The sequence below is a fragment of the Populus alba genome, chromosome 4, assembly GCF_005239225.2.
Source record: "Populus alba chromosome 4, ASM523922v2, whole genome shotgun sequence".
NCBI lineage: Eukaryota > Viridiplantae > Streptophyta > Magnoliopsida > Malpighiales > Salicaceae > Populus > Populus alba.
Genome location: NC_133287.1, coordinates 2,487,999 through 2,511,146, shown reverse-complemented (window position 1 = coordinate 2,511,146; position 23,148 = coordinate 2,487,999). Strand labels below are relative to the sequence as shown.

Sequence of the window (23,148 nt, the reverse complement as noted above, 5' to 3'; positions counted from 1 at the left end):
TTTCTATGCTATGAATTTCCATGTGTTATGTCTTGAGAAAATGGGAAACATGATAGCGTTGATGGCTGTGGAATTGACTAGGAATTTCTATATCCAATGACATAACTCTTAATTAAGACTGTTAAGGAACACCCCCAACGAATCATAATTTTTGAGATATCGCTTCACTGTTTTGTGATAATGGTTAGAAATTATTTCAAGATGAATAGTTCTTAGATCTTGGTGTGCTTGGAAGAGTTTCTGCTCTAGTTTTTTAGTGTTTTTAATTTGAAAAAAAATATATTTAATTTTGATATATTTTTTAATATTATTTTTTTTATTATTTTAATTTGTTGATGTCAAAAATAAAATTACATCCCCGTCTAATGTATTAAGAGCACGTACCGTGATGGAATCTAGAAAAAAATTGTCCCTTGGGGACTGATTTCATTCCCAAAAGTAGAAATCTCGTCCCTAAAAGCTTTAGAAATGAAAAAAAAAAAAAGAAAAAAAAAAGAAAAGAGAAGAAGCTGAAGATGAAAACCGTGATGAAAGGATTTATGAAAAATTAACCCTTTGTTCTAATAATGAAATTACTATAAATTGTTTTAGAAGACTGATTTACATTGTTCTAAAATAATTTAATGGGACTCAATTTCAATCTTATATCAACTCGTATTTTTTGGATAATATAAAATAAAAAAAGACCATATATATATATATAATATTTATGAAAATTATAAATGAAAATCTCACGAAGTTCTCTAATAAAAAGAAATTACTATTAATTGTTTTAGAATATTTTTTTTTTTGTGTTATGGAAAATTAATAAAAATCATCTCATTTTTTAGTTGATTTATATAACACTTTAGTGGTTTTTTTTTTTTTTTTTTTCACGCGCCAAGGATTAGAATCCATGGCAGGTAGAAACCAAACCTCCTATACCCTCCACCATCATGCATCTGGGACCGTCGGTTCTATATGGTCCTATTTCTCAGGTTTATCTTCTTTTTCTGTTTACTAATCAACAATGAATACCAACCGTTGGATTTAATAGAGAAAGAACATTATTCGTGGAAAACTATGACGTGTCATCTTGATCCATCCCCATCATAATCATAACCATGCCCATATAGAACAAAAACTTGCATCCAAAAAATATTTAAATAATTTTGTTGTGTAAGTTAGAGTTAATAAAAATTGAAATTTTAGGCAACATTTTAAATTTTTAGATTAAAATTATTATTTATTTTGATATTAAAATTAATTCAATTTGAATTTGTGCTCATGTAATAATTTTCTATAATTTGTTTTATAACATTAGCCCAATGAATCGATCAAAATCTATAAATTAATTCAAAATCTAATGAGAAATGATTTTATGATCATATTATATAAGATATAGATAAAGAATATTGAAGGGTGTTTGATATTATGACGCAAAATGCTTTTTCACATGGTATTTTTTTATTTGAAAATATATAAGAATTTTTTAATACCAACAAATTAAATAATAAAAAAATATCAATTTAATGTTTTTTTTAAGCTATATGCGGTTCCAAACTTAAAAACAAATTGGTGTCTTAGAAATAATAATAATAATAATAATGGAAAATAATTTTTTTAAAAAAAATTGTTTCACAAATAATTAAGAAAAAGTGAGAACAAAAAATAATTGCAACAAAAGTAAGGAAAAAGAAAAAAAATTCGATTCAAAATGCTTCCTCTCATTTGTCCAATCATCCCCCTTTGATATGTCAACTATCAATTATTTCTGGTAAATTCCCTTGCCCGTACCCCTCAACTGTTTCATATATAATATTACATAGATTACATTCCCTCAACCATACAATATATAGCTTCACTATAAAGAGAGATCATAGCTAAGCTAAGCTCAAAGTCACAGGTTTCAAGAAGACACACCCACAAAGAGAACTCGAAGATTATTAATATAACAAGTTTTTGGCCATGGCGGAGGAGTTTCAGGCCGGGATTTGTGGCGAAAACTGGTGGATGAATTCGTCGAAAAGCGTGTTCATGGGCGGCTTGTCACCATGTTCTACGGTGAGCATCGCTAGTGATCATATGGGAACTTATGGATCATGGACCACGGCTGATATGGTAGACTTGAAGGCAAGGTCAATATCATGCAAGGAGTCTAATCATATTACTACCAGAGTGTCCGATGCCTCTATACCTTTCCTAAATTCTCAGAAACCTCAACAGGCTGATTCAGATAGTGGTGGTAGCAGTATTTTGATTGACTCCACCTTGCAAATGATTGGGTATGGCCTTTCGTCGTCATCTTCGTCATCATCGGATTGGAACCAAGCTTTACTGTAAGTTTGGTGAACATGCTGTTCCTTTTCCTGTTTTGTATTGTTTTGTTTTTCTTTTTCTTTTTTCCCTTCTTAAATTCAGATTATGGTGGAAGTCCAAGTTGAAGGTCTTAAAGTCCGAAGAATTTCATTTCAATTACAAGTTAGAAAAAAAATTCATGGCTATGCTTATTGTTTCTCTTACAAAAAGCAAGTCAAAATGATCATCATTTTTTTATCAAGTGGTAAAGATTTTAAATCAGTGATAAGAATCCTTGATCTTCTTGCAGTCCGAGGAATGGAAGAACTGAGAGTTACAATTCCATGATGCAAGAAGAGATGAATTCAGGAGGACTAAACTCTTCTCAAATCCAAAAAGATTGGAGTCCAAAGAGCTATACAAGCACTGCTGAAGATTTCTCCTTGGATCAACAGAGGCTCAATCCGGTTAACAGTTCCGGCAATTCGCCACCAACTTGCCAGGGATTTTCTACAGGCTTTTCAATGGAGCCATCAGCATCTTATGGCTACCCTTCAACATTGATACAAAGTTTATTTGAACCTGAGCATCCTCATCCACAACAAGCACAGTCTCTTTTCAACAACAGGTTTATGAATTACTTGTCGCCAACAGCTCCAAATTATGGGACCAACATGACTGAATTGTCATCTCCTTCTTGGCCTAAAGTATCTCCGTTAATAAAATCTTCTTTGCCAAAGCAACAGCCTAGCACTTTGCACTTTACTAACAACACACCCTATTGGAATGCCTCGCCAACTAGAATAAACGATATTAGAGCAAACCTTTTACCCCCATCACAGTCTCAATTTCTTGTGCCAGCTTTTGAAGAGAAATCCAGTTGCTCCAACCTCACTACAAAGGTAATTAAAGATGATGATTAAACATTCATTAACTAGCCTTGTTCATCAATTAGTGACTAGGGTTTCGGACTAAACATCATTTTTTATGTGTAATCACAAATTTCAGCCTAGCAAAGAAGTTCGAGACTCGGTTTCGGTAGTTAAGAAAGGAAGCGAACCAGCTTTCAAGAGGCCTCGAATTGAAACACCATCTCCATTACCAACCTTCAAGGTATAGAGAACTCTAAGCATCGAGCTCTTGATGAGTGCTAGAACGTACTTGACATATTTTTCTCATTTTTTTTCTTGCTTGATTATCTTTTCATCTTTTGAAGAAGTGAATGTGAAGATGTTACTTTGTTACCAGGTCCGGAAAGAGAAGCTAGGAGACCGAATAACTGCCCTCCAGCAATTGGTTTCACCTTTCGGAAAGGTTAGCTTTTGGATTTTTCTACTTTATTTCAAATAGTACAAATACCAAAATAAGTCTTTGCTTTATGATTCAATTGAAAGCTCACCCTTTAGCCATGTACTCTACCTTGTCCAGACTGATACCGCATCGGTTCTCCATGAAGCTATCGAGTACATCAAGTTCCTTCATGATCAAGTCAGTGTATGTTCTTTTATCTTCCTGACACCAATATTCGAGTGTTTAATCCATTGATTCCCACTCCTTAATTCAAATTAAGTAGAGTAAGGGGAAAAAGTCACAAGTTCCAGTACTACTCTTAAGAACCGTGTAAATGTTTACATACATTAATTAATGGGAAACCTAGACAGGATTAAAATATATTTAAGTGCTTAAATTGAGGGATTACTAGTTAATATATGTTTTTGTTTTTGTTAATGTAGGTGTTAAGTACTCCATATATGAAAAATGGCAACCCCATTCACCATCAGCAGGTATAACAATTCTTTATTTCTTCATGTTGATTACTTTTGGTCAACACTTCCACTAGATGAATCAAAAGACTCTTTTGCAGCATAATTAATTGATTTGATATATATTCATGTTTACAGGCTCCAGCTGACAAACTGAATGACCTAGAAGGGCCAAAACAAGATCTAAGAAGCAGAGGGCTATGTCTTGTGCCTGTCTCCAGCACATTTCCTGTTGCTAATGAGACCACAGCTGATTTCTGGACACCAACATTTGGTGGTACTTTCAGGTAGAAGGATGATATATAGTTAAGCTAGCTAAACGTACAGCTTCTATCCAATGATCAAGTACTGATTCTAAATATCTGTAGTGTTGTATCAATCCAACCAAGATGGAAGGAAATGATCATAACTTCAATATAGGAATTGAGAAGATTATATTAGGAGCTGAGCTACTGCATTGCTGTGCTAGCTAGCTGTATCAGTCTTGAACGAAAAGCTAAAGAAAACAAATGAAAAAAGAGAAAAGGTAACTCAAGCTTCATAGATGGACAGACAATGCTGGGCCAGCTGCAAGAAGAATTAATGATGTTAGGCTAGCTAATGATCATTAGGAGCCTCTGAAGATCAAGAATATTATAAATATCTATAAGGATTATTAATTAATCCAAGTTGTAGTGCTGGTTAATTAACTAGTAGTTTAAAGGTGGGGTTAGGCACAGGAACAACTGCTAAATTCAGCTAAATTTAACAATAGTTGTGAAATTAGAGATTAATTGTATGTTGTTGTATTGTTATATATGAGTGGGGTGAAGTTAGCAGATTGGGATAGAAGGCCTTTTGTTCCTGTTGCTCTAAGATTGTTGTGGATGGCACCACCAGTCCACCTTTTTCAATATATTGGCATTGTTATTATTGATGAAAGAAAAAGAAAAACAGAAATAAAGGGATCATTGTACTCATTGGCTTGTTTTTTATTCATATATATATATATATATATATATAGAGAGAGAGAGAGAGAGAGAGAGAGACAGAGAGAGAGATTGAGAGAGGAGTGAGTGGAGCTTATTTGATTGGTTTGTAACTTTTTCTTTTGTTTATGTGTTTGGATTGTGCATGATAGTGCTAAGTCAGAGGGCGGCCCACTATTCCTGCTTTTAGGGTTCTTGTTTATTTTTTTCAGGTGAAGAGATATATGTGCATGCACGCTTGTGTATGAATTATTAAAGGTTGTTAATAATGAGATTTGAATCTAAGAAAAGAGTCTCGTCTCCATAAATCTTGAATCAATTTTTAACCAAGGCTAAATCCTTGGGATTGTTAGAGATGATGGTGTCTATATTCACACCTACACACTCATTTTCAATTGTGATACAAGGCACACGAGAATTCTAGATTGAAAAAATTTATTATTCTAATTTTTTGCTACGAGTAAGTTTTGAATTCAATGATTGAGTGTTTTACATACGTGAAGTATGTTTATTAGATGTAAATAAACTATAAATACATAACAATAACAATAATCTCAATGGAAATCCTTGGCATTTTGATAAAATGTATATAACAATATAAAGAAAATTATTTTTACTATACATGTTTTGCGGAAAATATATTAATTTAGTAAAAATTATATTCTATCTATAACCAATATTTAATGCATGTCATTAAAACGCCATTAGAATTCAATAAATTGTCTAAACTTAGGCTCGTTTGATAATGCAATTTAATATGTTTTTTAAAGTGTTTTTTAAATTATTTTTTATTTGAAAAAAATATTAAATTATTATTTTTTAAAATGTTTTTTTTTTCAATAATCTTGATGTACTAATATCAAGACTTAAAAAATAAATATAAATAAATATAATTTCAATATATTTTTAATTAAAAAAACTCTTTTACAAAAATATTTTACACTATATAACTAATAAACACACACTTGATATAAATGTCATTAAGCATACACACACAAAATAATATCAGTTATTTGAAGTTTTATTATAAATTCTTTTATATACAAGGGAATTATAGTTTTGAAAGAATTGGGCACTACAAATCACTTTTTTCTAATGGGACATGAATGAACATATACATGAGAGCGAGAAAGAGAATGCAAGACTTGATCTCATCATATCCTTACTTCAGGTAGCTCTCGCTAGCTTATTAAGCATTCTCAATGGTTGTCACTTAATTAAAAGTTAATCCCTCCCTAATCATTTCTGCTTTGTACTGTTAATTTATGTAAAAAGTGTTGCTTCTAGGGTAATAATTGTACTTGTGCACACCTTTATTCAACATGAATATCCAGCATGCAATATTGTTATAATTACTGCTGTCTTAATCCATTTCTTCTGTTCAGGCTATAAGAAAATAATAACTATTACAATGTTGAATAGGAATTTTGATTTCCACAATTTATCTCATCCATATAATTAATTGGAATTTATTTTTTATAATAATAAAATAAACATTTCACTAGACAACCTTTTTTTTTTCGTTAGCTAGTTTGTTCATCAATCAAAACTAGATCTCTTATGTAACTGATCTTTAGACAAATCAAAATAAACATATCAATGTTACTTATTAAAGTAATAATTGTATGTATTTAGAAAAGATTTATTATTCATTTCGTTATAATCTCAACTTTAACTGTTGTTCACACAAATCAAAATAACCATATCGATATTACTTATTAAAGACTTGTATATATTTAGAAAATATTTATTATTCTTGTGTTATAATCTCAACATTAACTACTGTACATTGTCCTACATATATAAGTAGAAAAGATTGACTGACTAATAGGTTAAGTTTCTTATTATTCTCAACTTGTTATCAGAACCATTATACTTTAAAACTCTCTATCCATTTCTTCAATGGACTCTTCGTCTCAGCCTACGGTGCACACTTCTTATCCCTTTGCTTTGGAAGGTTCCCTGTTGTTGCCGTGAATCCTCAGTCTTCTTATTCTCCATATACTTTGGAATCTTCCCTTGTTGCTACTGCTATGCAACCTTTCCCTGTTGCTGTAGATGCACATTTCGTTGCCGACAAACGAATTCTGCATTATCTTAAGGATATGGTTTCCTTTGGTCTTCGTATTACCTATAGCTCTTTCTTTTCCTTGTATGGTTTTACAAATGGTGATTGGACTAGTAGCGTTGACGATCATAAATCTACAAGTGACTATCTTGTTTTTTTTTTACATACATCGATATCTTAGAAGTCAGGAAAACAACGCATCGTGGTTCGTTCTTCTACCAAGGTTGAATATAAAGCCTTAGCCAATAACATTTCTGAGGTCATATGACTTCAATATTTATTATCACATCTACATATTACTCCTTTTTTACGCGCCTATAATTTAGTGTGATAATTCAATTGCTTTCTTATTTGTCCACCAAACCTATCTTCTATACTCGTGCTAAGCATATTGAGGTTGATTATTATTTTATACATGATAAATTTGCTACAAAGGCCATTCAAATTCACTTTATTTCTTCTAAGAATCAGCTTGCAAATGTTCTTACAAAACCTCTCTCCACTACTTCTTTTACTGCTCTTAGGTTCAACCTTCGAGTTATGCCTTCATCCTCAGCTTGAGGGGATGTATTGTAGTGTATAACATATTAAAAGCTTGTATATATTTTAAAAAGATTTATTATTCTTGTGTTGTAATCTCTAGATTAACTAGTGTACATTGCCATGTATATATAAGTAAGAAAGGTTGACTAACTAATAGGTTAAGCTTTTTATTATTCTCAAATATCATGATATTTGTTTGTAAGGTTGGAGCTGCCATTTCATTTCACATCAATTTCTTTGACACAAAACAAATAGTTTTAGTAAGGCTATCCTTTATTTTATTTATTTTTTTTTTATCATGGTGATTGTCGCACGTGTGCGGCATTGCAGCGAAAATGTTCCACTTTAATCTAAATATGTATCTATTTATATGGCAAATAAGGGGAGACATAAAATTCTTGTCGTTTATAGGTGGAAAATGAAATGAGAGTTGCCACTTGGTATTTTGGTCACTAGGATTCCTAACTAGTCTCAGAGATCGGGTACGAGGACTGATGGCGTAAAAGGAAGGTATTAGCACCCCAAATACGCCTTACCTAAGGTAAGCTGCATTATTTGATTGTCTGATAAAAAGCTAAGGTGTTATTGTATTTCTAGTTGTTGGTCTCTCTATAATTCAAGAAAAGTTCTCCTCAATAAGGAGGTTCTTATCTTATCGGGTAAAAACCTAATTATTCTAACGTCTATATGAAAACTATATTTTTAATATCAAAAATACGTTTTACGTATAAATTCATAATCCTAGATACTAAAAGAAAACAAAAAGATTTTTTTAGAATTTTTAAAATATTGGCCTAGTTCTCATGGTTCTAACAAATTTGTTGTTAAAGCCAAAGTGCATGCTAATATATATATTTTTGAAATTTCCTTTTTTTTTTTATGAAAATATGATGTGATGATTTTTTTTCTTTTATTTTGGAGAGACTAGGCCATATGCATTAAAACAAAATTTTTTTTTTTATATCTTAACGAAAACCGGGTATTTTAATACTGGATTTGTATCTTTTTTATTTAAAAATACAAACCAGTATTAAGCAATTTTGATAAAAATATGCAGGAAAATCAACAATTTTTTTAAGGATTTTTCATAATTTCGAAAAGAAAACAATTTTTTTTTTTGATGTCTTGATGAAAATCAGGTGTTTTAATACTGGATTTGTATCTTTATGGTATAAAAATACAAATCAGTATTAAGCAATTTTGATAAAAATATGTAGAAAAAATCAACAAATTTTTAAGGATTTTTTAGAATTTTTTTTATATATCTATATATAAAAATAATATAATATATAATATATAGTATTAGGTGGGCTTAGCTGGGCCAACCTAACTAACTGGGCCAGAATCAGCCCCAAAAGGGTTGGGCAGATCTTGGCCCAACAGTTCTCTTTCTTTTTAGTCTGGGCCAGACCTGACCTAGACAGTAAGGCTGGGCTAAAATCAATATGGCCCATAAAACATCAGGGTTGGGTCAGAACCAGCCTGACCCAGCGAAGGAAACCCATCAGTGCTGGGCTAGAACCAGCTTGGCCCAGCATCAAAAAACCAACCAGGGGGGAATTATTTTCCCCCACCCATCCTCCTGCATTCTGCATGCAGGAGGAAATGCAAGCAATGAAAGAAATGAGGGGGGAAGAAGAGTTTACCTGGCGCAGAGGAGGCGGTGCCTTACTGGTTGGACTGCTTCGTTGGCGGTGCTATGGTGGAGGCCGGTTGCAGTGTTGTTGCTCACAAATAGCGGCTCCAAGCAACGGTGTTAGTATTTCAAATGGCGAAGAGAGCAGTTCCTACTTTTCCCTTCTCCTTCGTTTTCTTTCCTCTTCTTCTGCTACGTTTCCTTTCCTTTTTGTTCTTGTTTAGGTGTGTTTTTCAACTACTTTTCCTCTTCCTGTTTCAGTATCGTTTTTTCCTTAGCCTTCACGGTCCCTTTTTTTTTTTTTTATCTCTCACAATCCCTCTCGGTCTGTTTTCCCTCACAGTCCCTCTCCCCTGTTTCCTGCTTCCCCGTTTTCTTTCGATCCCTTTCCTTTTTGTTCTCTTTTTTCTCCTCTCCTCGTTCTCTCTCTTTTTGTCCTCTCGTGCATGCTTGCGTTAGGTGGTATTTATAAGGTAAAGGGAGCGGGGGCGTCCCTATTGCCGCCTTATTGTTGCATATAGGGAGAAGAGCTTTGCTGCCCTGCAATGGTGCCGAGTTGGTTGGCCAGTGGGCATGGCTAGTAGGGTGCGGCTCACTTGGTTTCTCATCATGAGAGTGCGTGGGGCTTCGGGCTTTGGTAGGGCATGCGGTGTGCAGGGGTTAATGAAGAAAATAAAAGGAAAATAAAAAAAAATCCCCACCTTCCCCTGCTGCACGTCCAGGGGAAGGAGAAGGAGGAACAATGTCGCTTAAAACGACATTGTTATGTTCTTTTTTATATATTTATTATATAACATGAAACGGTGTCATTTTAACCAAAACGCGTCGTTTCATCTAAATATGGCGCCAGCATATTCATTTCCAAATCAGTCCTTAATTTATCCTTTGCTCTTTTAAGTCCTCGAACTGTAATTTTGATTTTAAGCATTAATTCAATTGCCTCCCTGTCAATTTCAATCGCCGCCTATAGTTGGCCGCCTTTTTCACTTTAGTTCTTGGTTTTGAATTTGTGCATTTTGATCCTTAATTGAGTAATAAACTTCAAATTTCTTCAATTTGGTCTCTGAATCGATCAATTACAGACCCTCTATTTACGTGCTTTTTTCAATTTAGTCCTTGGTTTCGGATTTCTTCAATTAAGTCCCTAATTGGTCATTAAACTTCAATATTTATACAATTAAGCTCTTAATTTGACTAAATCAACTTTAAAAAATTATCATTTGACCCAGAACTTTAATTTCTTCCAATTAAAGCCAAAATTGACTAAAAAAATTAATTTTTCTTGCAATCAAACCCTTTATAAATTTAATTAAACCTTCAATAAAACCAAATGAGTCCATAAACATCCAATTTTGGGCTTTTCTCCTCAAATTGACTTTTTTTTTTTCCAACAGGGCTCTCATTATTCAAGAATATATTGTCAGAATTTCAATCTTTATATTTTTAACCTCCTTAACCAATTTTTTTGACCATTTTCTAAGCGCTCCTACCTCCTATTATTTTTTCTAATTTCTTCCGGCTATATATTTATTTATTTTATTATTTATTTTTATTTTTATTTTATTTTATTTTTTGTGTGGGGATTCAAAAATAGGTTATAACAGTCTTTGCAAAATTCATGTTCATGCATTCCAAAGAAGCTTTTTGCTCGTACTTGATGTTCACACGAAGGCTTTGCAAATAATCTTTACTGTATGTGAAAGTTTTGTGCACTTCCAAATAAAGCAAATACAATAAATTAAGTCATGACCACTCACTTCGTAGCTCATGAAAAAAAGCAATCAATATTCCTATAAAGTTTGTAATTTACCTATCACTCATCCTTTTTTTGCATTTATGGCATGAGAATCCCTAGCTAAACAAGCCATCAACATTTCAAACACTAGTAATTGCTGTATATATACATATCTTTAATGCTAGAACTTCATAGAATCATAAAAATATCAAGCCCGTAAAGCAAAAGCTTGTGAAATATAAGTAGGGAATACAAATTGATCATGAAGAGCCTAATCATCAACTGTGCAACATTCATATATGCTTAAAATTCAAGAATTCATGTGATGACAAGCGACTAATCATAAGAAACAAAGGTGCTTTAATGGCTAATATATATCTTCTTGATTGGTACTTGCTTTTTCTGATTTTTTTCATGACTTTGGAATTGATCAATCGGTTTGTTGATGGGGTATATCATGCATAGCATACCTTCAAGCCTTAGGATCGGTATATAGCATCAATGGAATTGAATTTTATTTTTTTTGGCCCCTAATGTGAGGTTAATAAAAAGAAGAAACATAAAGAGAATACTAAAAAGGAAAAGCATCTAGGGTATCATTGCGATGTTAATAAAGTATGTGACTCCCAGCTGCTGCTGTAGTTACATTCTTTTACTTTAATAGCTTACTTTTCTTTTTTCTTGTTTTGGCTAATCAATGGAAAACTTAAACAATTCATGTCTTATGCTAGAAGTTTTCTTTCGTGCTTAAAAGGGTTATTTCTTTTCTTCCCACTTTAAGTCTAATCTTGCAAGCCGTTAAATAATCAAAACATATGGCTTGAGACTTTGAAAAGATGATACATATCTATATATATATATAAAAGTTCTTTACTGGCCAAGATGGTAAGCTTTCTCATTAATAATAACTTCTGTGTGGTCCTCGATCGAGTTGTCAATCTCTTTGACCTTGTATCTCTACCAACTAGATTGTTATTAACTTATTGGTAATTTGTTTTTTTTGTTTTTTAATAAAATCTCGACTACTATAAAAAATTAAAATAAAAAAAATATATCTTTGACCTTATTGGAACTTTTGTTAGCATTTCAATATATATATATATATATATATATATATATATATATATATATATATATATATATATATAAGCTCATGCCAATCCAAAACTCAGAGAATGAAATCATGGAGAACAACAATTCTCACTTTAAATTGGATCAAGTGAATATTTTTTTTTTCAATTCAAGTGATTTCATTTCATCCCCTTCATCCAATAACATGGAAAGATGACTTCCATGTGCAAAGATTAACTGGGAAGACGATCTCAAATCGCCTTTAATAGGAAATGGAGGTATTAATTTGATCCAATGTATTTTACATGATTTTGTTTAACCGAATGTTCAAAGCACAGGGACCATGATGATTTTTAGCCCTTTGTTTTTCACTGTAATGCATTTCTGGTGTTGGAAGAGTTCGCTATGAAAGCGATGAGGCCCAGCCAATTCACTTATAGTTAGGTCGTTGATCTTGGGCTACCTGAAAATTTGGGCCATGGCTAAGACTTCGACGAACAGCACAAGACCAAAAACAAGTGACGAGGAAAATCATTGGAAAGATCATACAGTAAATAGATAATAAACTGACGAGGAAAATCTAGAACTTTTGCAAAAATTTTCTTCATGAATGTGAGGACATTCTCGTCCGAGATCAAATTGGACACTCGCTTAGAGACATTCCAAACAGTCCAGAAAAAAACAAAGCAAAAACAAAATGGAAAAGAGGGAGGGAGAAAGAGAGAAGTGCACATTGCTTCTGTTGGAATTAGATTCATCTTATATATATATATATATATATATATATATATATATATATATATATATATGAGAAAAAAAATCTTAAGTTAAGATATTCTTCTTATTATTTTATAAGACATGAATTTTATTTTCTTTCTTGTATGTGTTTGTCTCTTTCTTCAACGTAGACTCAAAAATTAATTAATAGAATGTTAATACTTACTCCTTAAACATCATAAAATTTTCTCTATCTTAAAGCTCTAGATTATGATTGTCACACTTGGTCAAACTTGACTCAGTTAAAGTGGTCACTCGATTGGTAGATTAATCAATATCAACCTTAGAAGGTACATTGTGTTGATGAAAAAAAAGATTTTTTAAAAATTTAAATTCACTTGGTTGGGGCTAGCTTGAATTTGGTCAGGTTAACCAAGTCTTGGGTTGACTTGTTCGGTCAGCAAGCTCAATGTCCGAAGTGGTTAATAAAAAAACTCGGCTCGAATCAAACTCTAAGTCAGCAGATTGCTAGTTTTAAAAAATAATATAAATTATATATTGAAATTTCACTTAAAATTAAGCTTAAACTTTTAAGTTGAAATAGTTATTTAACATGGTATCAGAGTATTGATAACTAAATAGTCACAAGTTTGAATCTCGTCATTTTCATTTTAATTAATAAAAAATTAAGCACAAAATAATATAGGTTTGTACAAATTTCTAATCTAAATGGTTTTCACTTGAATAATTATATTAAAAAAATTTAATATAAATTATATATTTACACCTCACCTAATAGTTTAAATTTTTAGATTTATGAACGTGTTAAGCCAAGTTTAATAAGTATGCTATAAATTTTTTAAAAAAGTTAGTAAAATCAACAATCTCCCCACCAGGAGATCTATTTTTAAAATTATAACAATTAGAGGATCAATTGTTATTTAAATTTGATAACTCTTTATTTTTATATTCTACTTTTTGTCTCTCTTATTTTTCAGACTTGGGACATTCCAACACTCCCTGTAGAGTATTGAGATTCGAGGATTGTCCTTCTTTAAAAACTGAAAACATAAAAATGAAAGTTTGTTATCCTATCTGATGCATTAAGGTTCTGAAATACAGGGCTTCTAAATTCAAACCTGTTAACCATTTCATTAGCTCATCATGAATTGATTAGTACCTGGTCGATCATGAGTAGTATGCCTAATATTCATAGCAGGATCCTCTTCAAAGCAAGAACATGAGCAAATACAACATCAGAATGTATCTACCTATTTTGTCATTTCATTCTTTTCTTCTTCTTCTTCTTCTATTCTGGGGCATTTCATGCTTCTTCCCCCTTTTCATGTTTTATTCTACCGTTTTCAATTGCACCAATGACAATGATTAATGATGTATTGTACTTTAAATTTTGAATTTTTCATTATGTTGGATTGTTTTGACGAGCACATTTATGGATGGAGTCAGCTACAAATGAGATTTTATTTTAGCCAGCCAGCCACAAAACCAACAAAATTAACTCGTATCTCTATTTTAACAGAAAATTGACTTCTAAGAAATGTTCCCATCCAAAGAAATAAATTAGTTACCCTATCTAAAGTTCTAGAACAGTCGATTCTGTTCTTCACAGGAAAGGCAGTGTCAAAATTATGTTGGAAAACATCATTTTACAGTTCTGAGGTTAAATTCTACCAACAACCAAGGTCTTGAGGGGCAGAAATTCAGAAAGGGTGCAGTTTGGAATGAAGCAGCTTTTCTTCGTACTCTTACAAGTTACCTAGCACTTGCCTGCATGAGATTTCATTTTCGATCAATCCATAGCCTCATAGTTAAGCTAGGTCAAATGAGGTATATCACCTTAGCAAAACTTAATGTAGCCTTTCTGCCCGGAAGGTTTTGACGTTGTTGCAGTAGAAAACTACGAAAGAAAATGAACCCTTTGATGATCTTCCAAAATCTAGGATAAATAAATAATAGGTTTGTCATTACCTATTTTTGGGTTCTTCCCAATTACATTTCCTTTTCTTCAAAACAAAAAAAAAAAAAAAACACTGTTCTCCTTCTTCCCTGCCCATGCAGAATGCAGGGAAGAAGAAGATTTTAAATCTTTTCTCGCTATTCTCCCTATCTGTCTTGCTCTCCTCACTTGCCCAAAAACACAAGCCACAACCCATATCCTGCCACCATTAATGCAAGCCATGACCAGCCACCCTACCCTGTGCAGAGACATTGGCAGGGTAGCCACCTTAACCTGCGCTATGGCAGGGGTAAGGTGCCCCTTTTTTCCTGCGCCAATAAATACAGAGGGGGAATAGAGATAAGGGAGGAAATTTTGGTGAGAAAGAGAGGAACGAACCAGGGGATTTTGAGGGTGGAAGAAGAGTGAAAGAACAGAAAAAAAAAATCGAAACCAACAAAGAAACAGAGGGACAAGGGAGAAGATTACAGAGGAAGAAGAGAAAAGGGGGGCGCCACCGCCTACCTTCCTCACCAGCCACCGTTTCTCCTTCCTCAGATTTGAAACAGCGTCCACCGCAGCAGCAACATCAATGCCGCCACCGCCCCCAGCACTGCCAACGCCACCGTCATTCTTCCTCATACTCTTGCCATCTTCCTCCCCTGCTAGTTTCGCTGCAACACTCATGAAGAAAAAAGGAGAAACTTGTGCATCTGCATAAAAAGAAGAAACTGCAGCAACCTGTGCATCTCTCTCTCCGCCATTTGAAGCAGCAGCAGCACCACCACCGCCATCATCATCACCGCTAGCTGCCACAGTCCTCCCCATCATCGATAACAGCCCCTGCACCGTGAGAAACAGAAGAAGAAGCAAAAACAGAGACAGACAGAGGAAGCCACGCATAAACAAAGAAAGAAGGAGAACCATCGTCTGGAACCACCGGCCGCCACGCCATTCTTCCTCTTGGCCGTCACCAGCTGCACCGTCCGAGACCCACTGCAGAGAGGGAAAAATATTGTTGACAGAACGAACGAAATAACAGAGGAGGGAAGAATATTGTTGACAGAACGAACGAAATAACAGAGGAGAGAAGAAGAAGAATCACCGTCTGCTACCACAGCCGTCCACCGCAACAACAGCGCCTCCGCCACAACAAGCCACCGTCAGCCCAGCTCCCTGAGCGCCTCCATTCCAGGTAACTCTCTCCCCCTCGTCTCCATTTCCCGATTCATTTCCTTGCAACGTGCACTGTGCTGAGTCCAGCCCAATATAAGATAGACTGTATGTTATTTTGGGCTGATCTCAGTCCCATTTCTTTTTGGGCTGGGTCCGGCCTGTTAAAAAAAAAAAAATTATTTCATACATACGGTCAAGTTCCTCAAAAGCAAAAAAAAAAAAAAAATCAAATTAAATCATACTGTATTTTCATACTACAAAAAAAAAAAAAAACTTCACAAAATATGTTTTAGCATGCATTTTGACTTTAATAATCAATTTATTAAAGTCACGAGAACTTGACTAATATTTCAAAAAAATCTAAAACATATTTTATTTTGTTTTAATACTAGGAATTATGAATTTATACGTAAAATATATTCCCAATATTAAAAGGTAGTTCTTTTGTTGATGTTAAAATGATTAGGTTTCACTAATAAGATTTCCTTATCGATGAGAACACTTTTCTTAAACCATAGATGACTTTTCAAAAACCCATTAGGTAGGGTGTTTTTGGGTGCTAATACCTTTTTTTAGCAACTAATCCCAATACCCGATCTCTAAAAACTAGTTAGGGTTCCTAGTGATCAAAATACTAAATAGCGACTCCCATTCTATTTTTCCAACATATTAAACATGTGTTTTTTCATCCTGATGTTTCTTTAACTATCCTGCTCTCTAGTAGGCATCAGAGACAATCAACACATCAAACATATTAAGGACATCTTGGAATTGAATCCGCAGTCCCCCAATATATGGCGCAACCCGCGAATCCTCATCCTCAGCAATCACATCTCGTGACACTAACTGGTAGAACTTCGTAGTGTAGTCATCAATTGATTGGTTTCCCTGTCTTAAATTTTGTAACCGTTGGTAAAGCGTCCGTGTGTAGTTGTATGGTAAAAACGCAAAACGCATGTGTTTTTTCATTTTGTCCCAACATGTGATCTTTCCTTTTCCCTGTGGAGTCCTTGTTTTCTTCACTTGTTGCCACCAAGCCCCTACTCAACCTTTGAGCCTTGTTGCAATCAGGGCTACTTGTCTATTTTCTGGAACTTGCTTAAATTCTAAAACTTTATCTACCATATTGATCCAGTCAAGGTACTCATCCGCTTGCAAACCACCATGAAATTTGGTATGTCGACCTTGAGGCCTGTCTCCCAACACCTTGATTCATCATTCACCGGTCTCTTTTGCACTGGTTGAGGGGCAAATGGATTTTCATCACTTTCAGACTCCTCTTCCATATCTTATGGATTCGGATCCCGATGTTGAGCCATTGACGCTGCTAACTAGTAAGTTAACATCTCGACTTCTTGTTGTAATCGTGCAATCTCATCGCGCTCGTAGACTTCATCCAACGGTTGTTCACGAAGGTTCGGTAGGTTCGTATGTCTTTTTGGTGCCATAACGACGATAACTGACCGAACTCTGATACCATCCTAATGTAGACCAAAACAAAATTCACACATGTTCCAACACACAAGGTTTTCTTCGATCTATAATTCTGCAAAAAATAGAAGAAAGAGAGATATTTTGAGTTAACAACTCAAATAAGTTTTTGTTTTATTCTATCTATCCCATCGCAAAGTGATTACAATCAAATAAATAGAGAAACTAAACTCTTAAATTTCTAAAACAACTCCATTAAATCAGGAAATAGTCCTGCATTAATTGGAATATAAAAGCTAAATGAAGAAACGTAAAAAAAACTAAATTCTTGGACTCCTAAAACAAACAACCTCCAATTAATTGGGAAAATAAAAGCTAAATGAGGAAACAAAAAGAAAACTCCAATTGTCACGTAAGAAACTTAAAGTGTTTGGTTGTGAAAGTTATGGCCCAACAAAGTCAAGCCCTTTGTTGTTTTGGGTGTTCTAAACACCTCAAATATGAGCTTATCACCCGGTCTGTATCACAAACCTAAGTATTTTGAGTTTGATATATTTTCCAGACCTATATTGCCTTGGATTTGACTGATTGTCGAACCTAAGTATTTTGAGTTTAGCACTAAGTATTTTGAGTTTAGCACATTCGTCTGAATCATATTGTCTTGGGTTTGGCTAATTATTGAACCCGAGTACTTTGGGTTTGACAAGTGCATTTACTAGATACATGTCATTTTAATACCTTTTCAATTTATAAAATTTAGGTAAAAATTACTGACTCATCACCCTCACACCTTGATGTACATTTTAAATTGTGCCCGGTGAAAAAAAATACACTATTACTATGTATTTGTTTGTTCTAGCCTTCGTTGAAAATGATGCTAATTAAACTTGTTGACGTTTACTAGAGGAGCAACTATGCTTCTGGATGACTTTAATTTATCAAAGCCTAGGACTAAAGAGTTCAAATGGTCGATATTTTGAACAAAATTCAACACAGGCGCCATTCCTTCCACAGAATCAGCTCCTTTTTTAATTCCTTGAGCTAGTCTTGCAACATGTCCATACATGGAGTAGCAACTGCAATGGCAAGGGGCAGAAGGGAAAAAACCTGTGGTGTAAAAATAAGGAATAAAGGCCCAAAACAACAAAAGAATTGCAGAAAGGCAAAAGCAAATGAAAAGACCACACAGTAATAATAGATAATAAACTGTCAAAGAAAAATGTTCTGACCAATATCCTATGAGGTCTATTTTTTAATTAGAAATATAAATTTGACGACTCTTTACTTTTATATTTATAGGTGCATTAAACTCAAGCATCAATGGTGAATGTATTATACTTGAGAATTGAAATTACAACCACACCTAATATATTCATCACTCTCCTCTAGAAGCACTTGAAATCTACTTGATTTGATTGGACTAATATATTCTTCACCCTCCAGACTTATTCATGCTTCTGGTATTCCTTCTGCAGCAAGATTATTGGAAGCTGTGATTAAAGATGGTAACTGGTTGGCCCAATTCTGGATCTGATGACATGATAGAAATCCAGATGTCTATATGCAGTGCTGTGCAGCCTTATCCTTCTGTTAATGATAGTGTGATTTGGCAGGCTGTGTTCTAATTGTTTTTTTACGATCTTGGGAATTGATCAGGTATAAAAGTTAATTGGTATAAGCTTTAATCTTGGCTTGTTATTCTTAACAAGTTATCTACAAGAGCGTGACAGTTTCTTATGAGGAGAAATATTATTGCTGATTGCCTTCTTTGTGGTGCTGCTAATGAGGTTCGTGATCACCTATTTTCTCAAAGCTTATACTCTAAATCAGTTTGGGGTAATATATTGCTTAAATGTGGGTTTTCTAGGCCTCCTGGTGGCTGCATATTAGAGTTTCAGTGGGCGAAAGAATTGTTGTAGAAGAGAACCTTTACGTCTGTGATTACAAATATAGCTTGGAATGCTACCATATATGGTGTATGGAAGCAGAGAAATGTGAAGGTCCATGGAACTGCTGATATCTCTTCATGCATCCGTGAAATGGATTTGGATGTTAGTCCATTGTAGACTGTACAATTCCAAGCATCTTCAAGAAGCTGTTTTGAATCCTAATCTTTCTACCATATGTAGAGAATGGGGATTGGTGTGACTTTATGTAATCTGATTAGAATTTTTCCTTTTGTAGTAGGGTAAGCTCCTACTTGTTGCTTATGATCAATGAAAATACTTCTGCAATTAGAGATAAGTGAAGCTTCAAAATGAATTCTCATACTAAATGCATGAAAAAAATTTCATCGCTACAAGAAGCCTTAGTTATAAAGGAATAAAACATAAGTTTGCGCCAAATATAACCAGAAGAAGCACATTATTCGTCAGGTGAACATAAGACTGAAATTTCTAGGAAGGGAATACAATTGCTGGAGTTAAATTAAGCAGTTCCCTTGAATTTCTTTGCAATGCCAGCAAAGTACTTCCCCTGGTGGAGAGCTTGTCCTAGCTCCAGCTCAGTAGGCTGTCTGGTGCCATCCCCAGCATAGGTACCTGCACCATATGGACTGCCACCCTTCACCTCCTCAATTTCAAACATGCCGGCTCCAAATGTGTATCCAATTGGCACAAAGATCATTCCATGGTGAACGAGCTGGGTGATAGCAGTCAAACTGCGTAGTGAAAAGAAAAACAAATACATGTATTTCAGAATTCATAAAGTAAACAACAAGAATTATGAACTTGGAAGAAAAACAGAACCGAAGTCCAACGTTTTCAAATGGAACTTACGCGGTTGTCTCCTGTCCGCCTCCCTGCGATGCAGTGCTGTAAAAAATTCCAGCAGGCTTGCCTGCAAGCTGTTGTGTGCCCCATAGGCCACCAGTTGAATCCATAAAAGCTTTAAATTGTGCGGCCATCATTCCAAATCTAGTGGGGAAACCAAGAAGAAACCCATCAGCCTCAGCAAGATCACTGGGTGTAATAATTGGGACATCACTCTTTGGTGGTGCACCCATCTTTCCAAGAACTTCTTCTGGCAGTGTTTCAGGTACCTGTCAAAGTGCCAAGATTATCAGGAACTCAAATTATAACTTTTGGGGTAGAAAACTAGATACATTAAAATTCTGTATATCCCTTTCGTAGAGCACTATTCAAAAAATTAAGTGTTTGTTGCTCCCATTTTCGACCGATCCATGGCCGTACAGTCAGCTATGTCCAATGAAGCATATGACCTTAGCAAGGAGGTAACATATAAGGTAGCCTGTCTGTCTAAAAGGTTTATGACATTACTGCTGTCAGAGCACTACAACAGAAAACAATACTCTTATTCAGAATGCGTTGTTATGTTCTATTCTTCAATTTTTTGTGAAATTGCTAGAAGTCTTCCCTCGAATGCAATGATGCTAACTTGTCTGACGTTAACTATAGTGTCAAGGTGTACAAGACAAGTCAAATATGCTTCTCAATGACATTTATTTATCTCAGCCTAAGACTCGAGAGTTCAAATGGTCAATATTTTGAACAAAATTAAACAAAATACCTGCCATAGCTTGACTTCTACTCCTTCTACAGAATCAGCTCCTTTCTTAATTTCTTCAGCTAACCTTGCAACATGTCCATACATTGAGTAGTAACTGCCGAAGAAATAAAAAAAATTACACTTTGCATGATCAGTGTGGCTATTCTAATGAACACGAAAAGCAAACAGAACCAAACTGTACATTTCCCTTTTCTTTTTTCTCAAAATAAAAGAAAGTTCTCTCAGTCATCATTGATATATATGATCTTCCCTACAAGATGGTAAAAGGGAAAAGGAGATTTGCGTAAAGGCAATTAATTCATAGATAAGTTATCTCAATGCATGATGGAGACAGGAAGCTTTGTAGGGAAACTATAGCATGCACTATACGGAGGCCTCCATCAAGAAAGAAAAAAAAATTCCAAAAAGCTCGTAGGTCAAAGGAGTGGTGTAACCAACCAATAAACATCAATTTCGGTGGATGATAGGACTGAACCATCACCAGGGGGACAATTTTAAGTGCATAAATTTATAAGATCAACAAAGCCATTAAACCTATTATTAATTTTAATCTCATATCGTACAAGCATATCTTTTCAAAATAGAATTTCAAGCAGAAGATCATTGAAGAGCTCATATAGTGTCTTCCAGGCCATGAAAACGAAACCCATTTGTATTAGTTAATTATGCATATATAATTAAATGTCAAGAACTAGATTCAATAAGTGAATCCAGTAACCACATTCTTTATAAGAAAAAAGGCAAGCATTCCTCTCTGATCTGAATTATAATTTCAAAAGGTAGGTCCAGGTTAGGAACTGTTTTTTCTTGGCTAATACCTAATGATGACTGATGTGTTCACAGTTTTACCAGTCTTATTGCTTACATTTCTTGTTTCATTGATTGAGATTGATGAAAAGGAAAGAACACCAGAGCCTCTCTACTTGAAACACATACCATCAAGTCTTATAGCCTATCACACCTTCTTAGCATTGTAGCCAAGATCAACAATATATTTTCAAGACACAGGTGATAATGGCGTACGAGACTCGTCCGTAATTTAGTCCTAAATGTAAAACAAATCCATGAACTTATCCTACAAGAAACGCCATCATCCATGGATGAATTTGATTCTCGAAATAAATTTAATACCCTGATCAAACTTTCATCAAATTTCATTCAACCCAGATACCAAAGATAAAATTCTGGATCTCTTAAAACACTCAAGAAAACTGGCTTCCAGGAGCCATATAACATCAAGAAAAAAACAACTGGTTATAGAATTACCAATCAGAGATTCATTAGAAAACAATGAAAAGAGACAAGAACATCACGACAGCAATCAAGAAATGATCAGTCAGACGTTGATGCACTGCAAGAATCATGATCATAAAACACAAAAAGAAACACAATAAAAACAATAACCCAGAAAGAAGATGATCTAAGAAGAGATCATAGTAATGCTTACATAATATAGATTTTTACAGCCATTGATAGAGTCTTTCTGTCTTGAAGAATGAAGGAAATGTGTTGTTGACAGGGAAGGAATGGTATGGAGAATCGCTGGAAGGGATCCTTTATTTATATTTGTTGTCTTAGTTGACACTTTTGATTGGTCACTAATTGTATCGTTAGAAGTGTCATTATATATATATATATATATATATATATATATATATATATATATATATATATATATAAAATTAAGTCCACCTTGTAATTTGAGATTTGGGTTTTTTTATTATCATTGATGCCATGGTCAAAGTCATATCTCCATATTACAAAATAATTAGATTTTTGTTTTTATTAGTACTGATTTCCCTTTTGTACTTCATGAATTGATTAATTAATTTGTAACAGGAAATCAACATCACAATTTCAGTGTGTAATTTACTCAATTAATGAAACACTATATTCATATTTTATTATTCCCATTGAAGAAGGTATCTTAAATACCATCTTTTTTTATATAATAATCATATTTTTAGAATATATCTTAAGTTTTTAGTTCAACTATTTGTGATGATATGGAGAGTTTTTTTCTTTGTCAAAGGAAGGAAAGGATGATGTTCTTTTTTTTTTTTCATTTTTCAAATTCAAATTTTAGGAGTAATATTAAAATGATTTATTCATCTTCGTACATTAAAATAATATAAAAAATACCCATTTCAAATAATTCACAAAGATGTTAACAAAAAACCAAAAAAGTTGAAGTTCAGCCAGTGCTCATATGAACCTCCTACTCCATTTTTTTTTAATTTTCATCTTTTTTCTTTTAATTATATCCTTTTTATGATCT

At 33.8% G+C, this 23,148-nt stretch overlaps 2 protein-coding genes across 3 annotated transcripts; one reads left to right on the top strand and one right to left on the bottom strand.

Annotated features, from left to right (window-relative positions):
* The first annotated feature begins 1,820 nt into the window (after nt 1-1,820).
* Nucleotides 1,821-4,999, top strand: LOC118042808 (transcription factor bHLH112). Of its 2 annotated transcripts, none has more exons than XM_035050524.2 (8): nt 1,821-2,318; nt 2,588-3,179; nt 3,286-3,390; nt 3,526-3,591; nt 3,706-3,765; nt 4,011-4,061; nt 4,179-4,327; nt 4,409-4,999. In XM_035050524.2, exons 1-8 carry the CDS (start codon nt 1,948-1,950, stop codon nt 4,458-4,460), a joined length of 1,446 nt encoding a protein of 481 aa, XP_034906415.1. In that variant the 5' UTR covers nt 1,821-1,947; the 3' UTR covers nt 4,461-4,999. The 2 variants fall into 2 exon arrangements, with proteins under 2 accessions (XP_034906415.1, XP_034906414.1); XM_035050523.2 differs by having other exon boundaries at nt 1,823-2,318; nt 3,706-3,771.
* A 14,588-nt stretch (nt 5,000-19,587) lies between these two features.
* On the bottom strand, nt 19,588-22,469 carry LOC118042807 (probable NAD(P)H dehydrogenase (quinone) FQR1-like 1). Its single transcript, XM_035050522.2, has 4 exons — nt 22,318-22,469; nt 20,871-20,964; nt 20,120-20,382; nt 19,588-20,001 (listed from the first exon to the last, which is right to left on the bottom strand). The coding sequence occupies exons 1-4, from the start codon at nt 22,338-22,340 to the stop codon at nt 19,770-19,772; spliced, it is 612 nt and encodes a 203-aa protein (XP_034906413.1). The 5' UTR covers nt 22,341-22,469; the 3' UTR covers nt 19,588-19,769.
* Nucleotides 22,470-23,148: the final 679 nt, after the last annotated feature.